General features: G+C 41.1%; 1 protein-coding gene across 1 annotated transcript in view; it reads left to right on the forward strand.

The window, feature by feature from the left end:
* Positions 1 to 6,386: 6,386 nt before the first annotated feature.
* The window catches only part of ABCB7 (ATP binding cassette subfamily B member 7), a 65,376-nt gene continuing 58,030 nt past the window's right edge, over positions 6,387 to 13,732 (forward strand). Inside the window, exon 1 of the mRNA XM_034781453.1 lies at positions 6,387 to 6,578. Within this exon, the coding sequence (XP_034637344.1) occupies positions 6,417 to 6,578 (162 nt within the window). The 5' untranslated portion in view covers positions 6,387 to 6,416. The remainder of the gene's footprint in view (positions 6,579 to 13,732) is intronic.

The raw sequence follows: 13,732 nt of genomic DNA on the forward strand, positions 1-13,732 counted from the left end.
CCTTTCAACCAGGTGACCGTGAATGATATCACTCTCCTGAGGATAACAAAGAGCGATAAAGAATGGATGTTGTCTGCATGCCAGCAAACACCGGGACCATATGCTGCCATGCTTTGTTATGCAATGATTCCAGACTACGTGCTACTGGCCTGGCGTGGTAAAGTGTCCTACCATGGCGGACGGGATAAGGCAGCCCTCCCCAGAAACCTTTTGCAAAGGCTTTGGGAGTACATGAAGGAGAGCTTTCTGGAGATGTCCCTGGAGGATTTCCGCTCCATCCCCATACACGTTAACAGACTTTTCCAGTAGCTGTACTGGCTATGATTGCCAGGACAAATTAATCATTAAACATGCTTGCTTTTAAACCATGTGTAATATTTACAAAGGTACACTCACCAGAGATCCCCGTGTGCCCTCAGGGTCTGGGCGCATGCCTTGGGTGAGTTCGGGGGTTACTGGCTCCAGGTCCAGGGTGATAAACATATCCTGGCTGTTGGGGAAACCGGTTTCTCCACTTCCTTGCTGCTGTGAGCTATCCACATTATCTTCATCCTCCTTTTCCTCGTACCCCGAACCCTCTTCCCTGTATGTTTCTCCAGTGAAGGAGTCATAGCACACGGGTGGGGTAGTGGTGGCTGCACCCCCTAGCATGGCATGCAGCTCCGCGTAGAAGCGGCATGTTTGCGGCTGTGCCCCGGACCTTCCATTTGCCTCTGTGGCTTTGCGGTAGGCTTGCCTTAGCTCCTTAATTTTCACGCAGCACTGCTGTGCGTCCCTGTTATGGCCTCTGTCCTTCATGGCCTTGGAGACCTTTTCTAATATTTTGCCATTTCTTTTACTGCTACTGAGTTCAGCTAGGACTGATTCATCTCCCCATATGGTGAGCAGATCCCGTACCTCCCGTTCGATCCATGCTGGAGCTCTTTTGCGATCCTGGGACTCCATCACGGTTACCTGTGCTCTCCACGCTGGGCAAACAGGAAATGAAATTCAAACGTTCGCGGGGCTTTTCCTGTCTACCTGGTCAGTGCATCTGAGTTGAGAGTGCTGTCCAGAGCGGTCACAATGAAGCACTGTGGGATAGCTCCCGGAGGCCAATAACGTCGAATTCCGTCCACACTACCCCAATTCCGACCCGCTAAGGCCGATTTTATAGCTAATCCCCTCGTCGGAGGTGGAGTAAAGAAACCGGTTTAAAGGGCCCCTTAAGTCGAAAGAAAGGGCTTCGTCGTGTGAACGTGTCCAGGCTTAATTCGATTTAATGCTGTTAAAGTCGACCTAAACTCGTAGTGTAGACCAGGCCTTGGTTAAATCAAACTCTGTACCAGATAATTGGCAGAGAGCTAATGTGATGCTGATTTTTAAAGAGGCAACCCTGGCAATTACAGGCTGGTAAGACTAACTTCAGGACCAGGCAAATTGGTTGAAACTATAGTAAAGAAAAGAATTCTCATAAATAAACAATTATTTGAGGGGGGGTAACAAACACTTGGATAACGGTGATTCAGTGGATGTAGTTTCCTTGGACTTTCAGAAAGCCTTTGACAGGGTTCCTCCCACACAAAAAAAGGCTCTTGAGCAAAGTAGGCAGTCATGGGATAAGAGGGAATGTCCTCTCATCAATTACTAACTGTTTCAAAGGTATACAACAAAGGTAGGAATGAATGATCAGTTTTCACAGTGGAGAGACGTAAATAGTGGGGTCCCCCAAGGATCTGTAGTGATCTATGCTGTTTAACATATTCAAACAATTATCTGGAAAAAGGGATAAATAGTGAGCTGGGCAAATGAGGCAGATGACACAAAATTACTCACAATAGTTTAATCCAAATCTGACTGTGAAGAGCTACAAAGGGGTCTCACAAAACTGGGTGATGGGGCAACAAAATGGCTGATGAAATTCAATGTTGATAAATGCAAAGTAATGCATATTGGAAAACATAATTCCAACTATACATACAAAATGATGGGGGTCTAAATTAGCTGTTACCACTCAAGAAAGAGATCTTGAAGTTATTATGGATAGTTCTCCAAAAACATCTGCTCAATGTGCAGTGACAGTCAAAAAACCGAACAATGTTAGGAACCATTAGGAAATGAATAGAAAATAAGACAGAAAATATCATAATGCCACTATGTAAATCTGTAGTTTCCCTATACCTTGAATACCGCATGCAGTTCTGGTCACACCCATCTCAAAAAGGATATATTAGTATTGAAAAAAGTACAGAGAAGGGAAACAAAAATGACTAGGGGTATGGAACAGCTCCCATATGAGGAGAGATTAAAGACTGGCACTGGTCTGCTTAGAAAATACACAATTGAGAGGGAGACGATAGATATCTATAAATCATGATTGGTGTGTAGAAAGTGAATAAGGAAGTGTTATTTACCCCTTCACATAACAAAAGACCCACTGGTTACCCAATGACATTAATAGGCATCAGGTTTAAAACAAACATAAAGAAGTACTTCTTCACACAACATACAGTCAACCTGTGGAACTCGTTGCTGGTGATGTTGTGAAGGCCAAAAGCATAACTGAGTTAAAAAAATAATTAGATAAGTTCTTGGAGGATAGGTCCATCAATAGCTATTAGCCAAGATGGTCAGGGATGCAACCCCACCCTCTGGGTGTGCCCACACCTCTGACTGCCGGAAGCTGGGAGCAGATGGCCGGGGATGGATCACTTGATAAATTGCCCTGTGGTGTTGATTCCCCTTCAAGCATATGGCACCACCTCTGTCAGAAGACAAGGATAGTGGGCTAGATGGATCATTGGTCTAACATAGTATGGCCATTATTATGTTCAGAGGAAAATTTTCCCAAGGTGACCTGAAATAATCAGTTAAATTCACTGGCTACAGTTAATCCCTCTGTTTAATAAATCATTTAGTTGTAAATGTGAAACATATTTTGATAAGGGAAATTTATGTATCCAAAAAATTTAAGGTTGTTTTGTTTAATAAATTGTATATGCTGTTTGGTGTGTTTAATTAAATTCTAGTCACCATCCTAATGCAGTTTGACACAAATCATGAGCAAAAACTTAATTATCTAGCAAAAAAGTAATATATCACTCACTATTTTCTAACATACTAAAATTGTGCAATTAAGAATCTGAAAATATTAAACTATATAATTGCTTAAATAAATGTATATAGTTATAGTGTACCCTTTGAGGTAGCAAAAAAAACCACCAAATCTATCACAAAGGCTCTATTTAATTGTAAAGCAATGTTTTAATGGTTATATTAAAATTGATTTAAATTGAGGGTGTTCCACTTGGTTTTAAATCAATCCACTCTGTTCCCAAGTGATAGGGATTCCACTACTTTCCTTGCAATTCCATTCCATTTCCTATCACATCGCACAATAAGAGTTTTCTCCTACTATTCAGTCTTAATTTTTCCATACTTACTGTGATCTCATTACTCCTTGTAATTCACTAATGTGTCACTGTAAATAATTCCTCTCCTTCCTTAATGTTTATTTTTTTATTGTATCCCCTTAGTTGTCTGTAAACCAAGCTGTTAATATTTAGCTCTTTTAATCTCTTTTCACAAATTAATCTCTCCAGTCTCCTAATATTATTTTTGATCTCAGAGCTATGGCTATATCTCCAGCTTGGGAGTTCAATCAAACCACTCCGAATTCTCATACACATTCCTTATATGGAATGTCTACAAATATTCCTTACAAAACTAGGGCTTGCTTTGGAATTTTAGGAGTAGAATTAGACAAAACATAAGAAAGTGCCTGTCGGGAAAAATTCTGCACTGGCAGGGATATGAACTGGATGATCTCCTGCATCTTTCCATCTCTAACTTCAGTGGTTCTCCTAAATTATATTACAGGCCACTGACTCAATGTGTGACCTCAAGTAACCTCTTATTCTCTCTCTGTTTCAATTTACATTAAAGGGCTCTAATAATACCATTGCCTCACTGTGGAGTTGTGAGACTTGAATAATTAATGTTTGTCAAGTGATTTAGGTCCCCAGTTAAAAGGTACTAGAGCTGTGCAAAGTAATCTTGTAATACAGTATTATTATTCTATTCTGCTGCTAAATTATAACTTATTTTCCTGCAGGATTACACTAGGTGGCACTGTTCAGACCAAATACTGCCAAATATGATTATGATGAAGAATCCGATTAGTAACAGAGAAATGTCACCTATATAGTTTGAAGTGAACCTTGGTCCGAAGCAATGTTGGATGTCATAGTGCAGCAGTAATTCCTGAGAAACCTACCTCATTAAAATCAGTTTTAAGCCAGGCCTCTTTCTTTTTTTTCTTTTTGCTGTCAGGCTGTCTCCCTAACTGAGCTCACAACTCTCCCTGAAGGCAGCAACAGCAATAGTCAAGCTCCGGTAGCTTTGAAGAGATCTTTGTGTGATTAATAATGTCACACAGAGTTACAGCTTCATCATGGCCCTGCATGCCAATCAGATGAGAGTAAATACACTGTTGTAATCTATGGCACATTCCCTAATTTCCTCAATTTTCAGACTGGTATTGAATTAGGGACCTATTATTACCATGTTGATTTGATCTCAGAGAAACCAAAGTTGCCCTGAGGTAAACAAAGTTTCACTTGCCCAAGGAGTTCTATTGGGTGGCTCACAGCTATACCTATCTTGACTATAGACTCAGTTCTATACAGAGACGACGGATCATTACATACAGGGGACCTATCTTAATACAAGCAATATCTTCTCAGTCCAGATTTTACACTTCCATTTTCAGGCCTCTTGCATTAAGAGAGAGTCCACTCTGCAATCAAGTTGAGGGTAGCTACTGCAATCAATAAAGTTGGCCCTGCTGGACTTGCAGAAGTTGCCCAAAATGGACACTCGTGTCAGTGTCTGGATACTCCTCCTGGTTTTATGGAGCTATCATGCTCTGTGACAATTTGAATAAAAGAGATTTGGAGTTAGGTTGTTAAATGTCACCTTGAAAGAAACAACTTCCTTTACAATAGAAGAAAACTTTAAAAACAGCCAAAACATTAATCCTAAAATGATGGCGTTGTTAGGGATGGGTGAATAAGACTAATATGTGGATTCAGGTGTATTTGGTTTTGAGGGTCCCACTGTTCTGATGATCCACTCCACAACTAGGAATATCAGAAAGGGTGACTAGAATAAAATCAGTTACACTGTACCTTGCAGGAATGGCGAGTGCTGTAACTCAAGATGGAAATTTATGGAAGAACCAAGAAACTACGCTGGAAAGGTTTTAATACCTTGGAGAGAAGGGGGAAAGAGCTTCTGTCCTGCTCCTGTCTTCCCCTGCTAGAGGAATATGCTGGGGCTTGGAGACTCTTTACTAGGGAATTTCCTTAAAGTACAGGACACATGCACACTCTTCCCTATCCCCCACCAGTCTGAAAGGCAGATCGTGCCCTTAAGAACTAGTACATTCCGTTGTCCTGGTGTATCTAGTCATCTATTCCCTGGGGGTTGGAAAGAGAAGCTTTGTGTGACTGATAATATGGTCACATAATCTATGGTCAGTTTCACTAGTTTGGAAGGCCAGTGGCTTGCTCAGGTGCCCAGAGTCCATCCTAGCCGCTGGGTTACAAAACTTGTTTTGTGAAAATGAGAAACAGGGGCAGCAGGCAGCGGTGCTGACAGCTCCGGGACTAGGGTGACCAGATGTCCCAATTTTATAGGGACAGTCCCGATTTTTGCGTCTTTTTCTTATATAGGCTCCTATTACCCACCACCCCCATCCTGATTTTTCACATTTGCTGACTAGTCACCCTATCTGGGACAAAGCATGCAGCCACACTGCATCAATCCCCGCCTAAGGAGCCCAGGATGGCTCCCTGCCTGGGTAACCTCTCACTGTCCAGCTGCCATGGAGATTTGTGGACCGGGCCAAGGAACTGCCTGTGGCAGTCTCCCATTGGGGCTTGGAACATGATTAGCGGGATCACCAGTGGCTCTGCAGCAGGCACAGGGGTTTCTCAGCATACCCTGTTTCCCCGAAAATAAGACATCCTCCGAAAATAAGGCCTACTTACAGTTTTGCCTCTCGTTGTAATATAAGGCATCCCCCCGATAATAAGACCTCCCCGATAATAAGGCATCCACCGATAATAAGGCATTTTTCATTTCTGAAAAATAAGACATCCCCTGAAAATAAGACCTAGCGCATCTTTGGGAGCAAAAATTAATATAAGACACTGTCTTATTTTCGGGGAAACAGGGTAGGTGGGAGAGATGGATTGAAATCCTTGGCCTGGTTCCCACCAACACTACTCTAGAGCAGGCTCCATTTCCGGTACTAGGCCAGGCCAGGTCAGGTGAGGGGGGCATGCGAACTCTCGCCCTCGCTCCTTCACCCCCACCCCGATCTAGTCCGCCAGTATCCCACAATCCTCTCTGTCTTCTCTCTTGCTTTCAAGATGGCGTTGTTGGGGGCTCCGCGGAGCCTGGCGGCTCTCGCCGCCTTCCATCGGCGCAGGCTGCTGGCAGCTTCCCTGCTCCGGCAGCCGGCGGCCTGCGTCCACGGCTGGACAGCCGGCAGCGGGCTGAAGCGGAGCCAGCCCTCCCCGCGGATCTATCAGGTGCGGCGGGGACCGGGCGCTAGCGGGGAGGACACGGCGGGAGCCGGGGGAGCGCCGGGCAAAGGGAGGAGAGGGGTCTGTGGGGCGGGCAGGGCTCACGCAGGCTCGAGGGGGGGATAGTCGGCAGTGGGGAGCAAGGGGCTGGGGGTGCGAGGGGCAAGGCCGATGGGGCTGGGCCCCTGGGGAACAAGGGGGCTCGCTCGTCGGCATGGGACTGCTGCTTGGCGCCCCTGTGGGGAAGGGGCGCTGGGGTCAGGATTGCAGGGGACGGGGCAAGGACGCAGGGCTGAGGGCAGCAGGGGCAGAGGAGGCTAGGGCCAAGCAGGTAGTGAGTTTCTGTATAGGGGTGTTGGGCGTTTTTAGGGGAATTTGGTGCCCTGCGTGTTTCTGCCTTTTTTTACTGATAAACCACGGCTGGTGGGAAGGTTTAGTTTGTCCTTTTCCTTCTGAGCCTCCTTTGCTCTGTTACTGCTTTCAACAGTGGTTTTTTTAAATGCTTTTTTTTTTTCCTTGGGTCTCTTCATTCTATTGCCCTGTAGTTTGCCAGAAATTTTTTTGTAGCCGCATATTTTGTGTGTGAGTGGATGAATGTACAAAGCCTAAGAACGGCCATAGTGGGTCAGATCAGAGGTCCGTCTAGCCCAGGGTTTCTCAAACTGGGGGTCGGGACCCCTCAGGAGGTCATGAGGTTATTATATGGGGGTCACGAACTGTTAGGCTCCACCCCAAACCCCGCTTTGCCTCCAGCATTTATAATGGTATTAAATATATTTTAAAGTGTTTTTAATTTATAAGGGGGGGGGTCGCACTCAGAGACTTGCTGTGTGAAAGGGGTCACCAGTACAAAAGTTTGAGAACCACTGATCTAGCCCAATATCCCGTGACAGTAGCTAATGCCAAGTGCCCCAGAGGGAATGAACAGAACAGGTAATCATCAAGTGATCCACCCACCCCCTGTTGTCCATCCCCAGCTTCTCATTTCTGAGTCGATTTGTTTTCCCTATGCTCCACCCCCGACCATCATGTAATCAATAATTGTACCTCATAAGGTTATTCTGGTGAAGAAAATTTAAGTGAAGTCGACAAAGTGGGGAACTTGCCGGAGCTAGAGCTAAGATCAAGTGTAAGTAGTCTCTTGGTCTACCCAAGGCCGTGATCAAGTGTTTTGATGTTTTTGGTCTTTTGGCCTCAAGGTGAAAACCTTGTCTGTGTTTCTGGGACCTTGAAGTGAAAATTTTTTCTAACTTATATCTGTTCTTATCAGTTTAATATCTGATATGTTCTTTATTTGTGAATGTAGGGAGACCTGAGTAGACAGTTGTTGCTTATTCTTTAGTGGGTAACTGAGGACCTAGTACTAATTACACTGGCTTGAACAGATTTGGGCCTTCTGACAGCCATGTAAATACTGTGTTCTCTATTATATTTATATCTGTGGCTGTTAATTTTGATGCACTTTTAGTTCTGTTTTTAAAACAAAGTTGGAAGCTTTCTGAAGTAATAATAACTGATTTTTTAATTGTGAAGTGTTTATAACTTAAACAAATATTTAAAACAAAGTTTTGTTCAGGGTGGATTTGGTTCAATCATGGATTTCTACATAAAAGTGCATTCTGCAATATGCTGCTCAAACAGTTTCACTTTTTTCTACTGTCTGTCTCTCCCTTCTCACATTTATCTCCAGATGACTTCTCCTTGTCCAGATCTATTCTTCCCCCCACCAATCTTCTATTCATTGAACTTTTTGAAACTGCACTTTTAGAGAGGGGTAAGGGATTGACTCTGTGTACACAAATTTGCAGAGGGACAATAGGATTGAGGTCTGTTATTTCTCACCTCTATGTATTTATTTATTTTATTTTAAAACGTTTTTGCTGTTAACAAACATGTTATCTCTGGAGACACAAATCCATGGTGATTAACTCAAAAAATTAATCACAATTAAAACTGATTAATTATGATTATTTTAATCACACTGTTAAACAATAGAATACTAATTGAAATTTATTATTAAATATTTTGGATGTTTTTCCACATTTGCATATATGTTGTATTCTGTATTGTAATTGAAATCAAAGAGTATATTATTTTTGATTATTTGCACTGTAAAAATGCTAAACAAAATAAATTGTATTTTTCGATTCGTCGCATACAAGTACTGAAAGTGCAACTTACAAATGTAGATTTATTTTTTTGTTCCATATCTGCACTCAAAAAGAAAACAGTGTAAAACTTCAGAGGCTACAAGTCCATTCAGTCCTACTTCTTTTTCAGCCAATTGCTAAGACAAACAAATTTGTTTACATTTACAGGAGATAATGCTGCCCTCTTCCTATTTAAAATGTCACCAGAAACTGAGAACAGGCATTTGCATTGCACTTTTATAGCTGGCATTGCAAGGTATTTACGTGCCAGATATAAAACATTTATTAAAGCTAATGTTAAAATTATATACTATACAGGTTGAGAAAAGTGTGTCTGTATATCTGGGTATAGTGCTTAGATTATCCACAAATACAATGTTTGTTTTTAAAATCATAAGATACATATAGTGCATAATCAGCAATAACCCAAATTTAGGTGAATAGATTTAGCAATACAGTTTAGATATTAGAATCTGAATATTCGGGTACATCATTCATGAAAAGTTATACAGAGATTTGGTTATGGAAAGCAAAGTATATCAATGAACCTCAGTAATTGAGAATTAAACATTCGTATGCCCCTTCATGCTTCGGCCACCATTCCAGAGGATGCACTTCCATGCTGATAACGCTTGTTAAAAAAAAATGCGTTACTTAAATTTGTGACTTAACTCCTTCAGGGAGAATTGTATGTCCCCTGCTCTGTTTTATCCACATTCTGCCATATATTTCTTGTTATAGCAGTCTCAGATGATGACCCAGCACGTGTTAGTTTTATGAACATGTTCACTGCAGATTAGACAAAATGCAAAGAAGCTACCAATGTGAGATTTCTAAAGACAGCACTCAACCCAAGGTTTAAGAATCAGACGTTCCTTCCGAAATCTGAGAGGGACGAAGCATGCTTTCAGAAGTCTTAAAAGAGCAACACTCTGATATGGAAACTACAAAACCCGAACCACCAAAGAAGAAAATCAACTTCTGCTGGTTGCATCTGACTCAGATAATGAAAATGAACATGTGTCGGTCCACACTGCTTTGTATCGTTATCGAGCAGAACCTGTCATCAGCATGGACACATGTCCCCTGGAATGGTGATTGAAGCATGAAGGGACATACGAAACTTTAGCGCATCTGGCACGTAAACATCTTGCAACGCCGGCTACAACAGTGCCATGCGAATGTCTGTTCTCCCTTTCAGGTGATGTAAACAAGAGGCGGGCAGCATTATCTCTTGCAAATGTAAACAAACTAGTTTGAGCAATTGGCTGAACAAGAAGTAGGACTGAGTGGACTTGCAGGCTCTAAAATTTTACATTGTTTTATTTTTTAATGCATTTTTTTGTACATAATTCTACATTTGTAAGTTCAACTTTCATGATAAAGAGATTGCACTATAGTACTTGTATTAGGTGAATTGAAAAGTACTATTTCTTTTGTTTTTTTACAGTGCAAATACTTGTAATCAAAGATAAATATAAAGTGAGCACTGTATACTTTGTATTCTGGGTTGTAATTGAAATAAATATATTTGAAAATGTAGAAAATACCAAAAATATTTAAATAAATGGTATTCTATTATTGTTTAACAGTGTGATTAATCATGATTTTTTTTTTAATTGAGCGATTAATTGTGATAAATTTCTTAAATCCCTTGACAGCCCTACTATAATTCCTTAAATTATTTGTGCCCTGATAACCTCAGAGATGGCCTCTCTCCTTATGGCCCTGTCTAAACTGTGAACTCAGATTCTAACTCTCTCAGGCTTTTAAACACAAGTGTATAAAAAGTAAAAGAACTTTAAAAAAAAAAAAATATGTAACTAGTTGTGACCAGTTCTAGGAGTCTGTATTTTAAAAAAAATCAAATCCTTTCACACTGGCTAGTAGGTTACCAACTCAAACCACACTCGTACTCAAAAAGGAGTAAAACAGTCTACAGTAAAAGCTTATTTATCCAGCATGTTGGGGAAATGGGGGATGCTGGTAAGTGAAAAATTCCGGTTAACTAAGGGGGAGGGAGTTTGGGTGCGGCAGGCAGTGCAGGGTTGGGGCATGGGAGGGGTATGGGACGCGGGCTCTGGGAGGGAGTTTGGGTGCGAGAGGGGGCTCGGGGCAGGGGGTTGCAATGAGGAAGGGGTTTCAGGGTGCCAGATCTGGGGGGCACTCACCTGGGGTGGCTCCCTGCAAGCGGCGAGCTGTCTCTGCTTTTCCTAGGCCAAGGTGTGGCTCTGTGCGCTGCCCCCGCCCCAAGTGCTGGCTCTGCAGCTTTCTTTGGCTAGGAACCACAGCCAATGGGAGCTGCGGGGGTGGCGTCTGCATGTGGAGGCAGTGCACAGAGCTGTCTAGCTGTGCCTCCGCCTGGGAGCAGCAGGGCCAGGTTGCCGCTTGTGGGGAGCCGCCCAAGGTGAGCACCACCCGGCATCCTGAAACCCCTCCCAAGTCCCAACCACCTGCCCCCAGTTCCCCGCACCTAAACTCCCTCCCAGAACCTGTGTCCCATGCCCCAGCACCCAGCCCTGCTCCCCCTTCCACATTCCGAACCCATCATGTCATTCCTCCGCCTAGGAGCAGCAGGGACATGTTGCCACTTCCGGGGAGCCACGCGGCGCCAGGTAGAGAGCCTGCCGGCCCGGTGCCTATCAGGCTATAAACTGGACTTTCTATGAAGATTAGAAATGCTGGTTTTTAGAGTGTTTTGGTTGGTAACACAGCTTTTACTGTATTATAATGTCTGCTGTTGTATTTAATTATAACTACCATCTTTGTTTAATACATTTTAAAAATGTGTTGAGCTTGTTGAATAGTAGAAAAATACTTACTGAATGTATAATTTGATAGAATAGTATTTGACCAGCTGTTAAAACTGGTTGATTGAGTTAATATTTACTTTAATTTTTTCACTTAATCATAGGACTGGAAGGGACCTTGAGAGGCTATCTAGTCCAGTCCCCTGCACTCATGGCAGGACTAGGTATTATCTATTAAAATAATGTTGAAATTTTGCCAAATACTGTTTTACACCTCTCTTCTTTCTTGCCATCACATGACTTTTTTTAGTATAGTTCATGGTGTATTTTCCATAGAATATTATAATTTTTACAAATTTATTATTGCTATTTATAAAATATTATAACGCCAATCATAGCAGATCTAGTTTTAATTTTTTTAAAGCAAATCATCATAAAGGCTGCTGTAATGTAGACTGGCTGAAAACCTATTTACAGTCTAATTCCCTGTCGTTAACGCTGTTAAAATCAGAATTTTGCCCTTCAGTGTTAAAGATTAAATTCAGTAGCAGCCAGAGTAACTATAAAAAGGAAAAAAGGCAACCGTTAAGAGTGTCTGCTAAAAGGGCCAGGAAGCCCTGTGGTAGCTAGTTTTCTTTTACAAGCACCACTCTGTAATACAGTAATTCCAGTCAGATGCTAGCGTAAATCTGCTTATGAAACACAGTTAAGATTTAGTCTACAAATTGGAATAGTTTTTAACTGGGTTAAGGGACAATCTTGTTTAGCTACAGCTGAGAGAAAATCAGAATTTCTGCCTCAGAGTAAATTCTGATATTTCAACAATTGTGTTCTGCCCTGAATTGAAATGAAAGATCAAAATATCAACATTTTTAATGAAACAAAAAGTCTGAAAAAATTTAACTGTAGAATTGTTGAAATAAGTTCTTGTTAATTTCAATTTTAAATAGGTTTATTTTTATGGTGGCCTATGCTAAGGCCTAAGCTTGCTATGATCCACTAAAATAATTAAAGTTAAATTAAAAAAAAAAATCAAGCAATATATGTTTGCTGCCGAAGTTTTGAAAGAAACTCAAACCACTGAACTCATGGAAGTCACTGGCTAAGCCCCTGGGACCAGAGTTTGAAGTGCTAAACCAGCTTTTGACAGCTGTCACCTTTCTAGTGGGTACAGAAAATATTTTATTCTTTTTCAGTTTATTCAGTCAGTTTAGTAAAAGGACTAGTTCATTCAAAGTTGAGAAACTGATTGGGAAAGCTTCTTTTCCTCTTTCAATCTGTAAATAAAAACAAGTATGAGTTCTAGTTCTAAAGTCTTGAAGGACATGGCAATCAGAAACAATAAATTCCACTTCTGATAATACTTCCTGATTTGATAAATCAATTAGTTTTAAATGCAGAACATGTTTTGATAAACTTATTTTTTCTCATGTATCCAGTACATTTAATCTAGCTTTATTTAACTAACTAACTAAATAAATAAAATTCTGATTTTGTGCATTTTTAATTTAATTCCAATTTCCATCCAAATGCAGCTTGACAGAAATCAGAAGTAAAAAATTAATACTCTAATAAATATCACTCACCATTTTCTAACATAATAAATATATAAAAATAAATTATCTGAATAAATGTATGTTAAAACTGATTAAATAAACATATATAGGTATAGTGTATCCTGCAGATTATTAAATAGTAGTTCCAAGTTTAGTGTATAGGTTGAGATTGAGCTGAGTACCTGAAGTCTGTTAACTTCCGGGTAAGTCTGAATCCTTCCCATGCTATTACATATCACTTATGGCATGAACGATCCTCTGTCATTCCTTCTTCAGCTGCCCAGTGGTATTCCTACTGTGGCACGAGCTCTGGCTTCATTATTAACATATGTCCCAACTGTTACCATCTTTTCTGGATACTTTTAGAGATAATGGGCTGTTGCACTTCGACGAATCTCGGCATTTGTTATTCATTCCATTTAATACCTAGTATTTTTCTAAGGGATTTGCTTTCAAAGACATTTGGATATCTGTATTTTTTGGATTTCCAGCTTTCATATCCATGTGTTCAGACAGAAATAACATTTGAGTGGAAGATTCAGAATTTCATCTTTTAACTGTAGATTTTTGATGACCAAATCTTGTTTAAGGTAGTGTATGCAGCTGCTGCTTTGCCAATTCATGATACTATTTCTTTCTGGACATCCCTGTGGCTTGAACGTTACTGTCGAGGTATGCTAGTTGATTCACTTCCTGTATTCCTT

This window comes from Trachemys scripta, chromosome 9, assembly GCF_013100865.1.
Source record: "Trachemys scripta elegans isolate TJP31775 chromosome 9, CAS_Tse_1.0, whole genome shotgun sequence".
Lineage (NCBI taxonomy): Eukaryota > Metazoa > Chordata > Testudines > Emydidae > Trachemys > Trachemys scripta.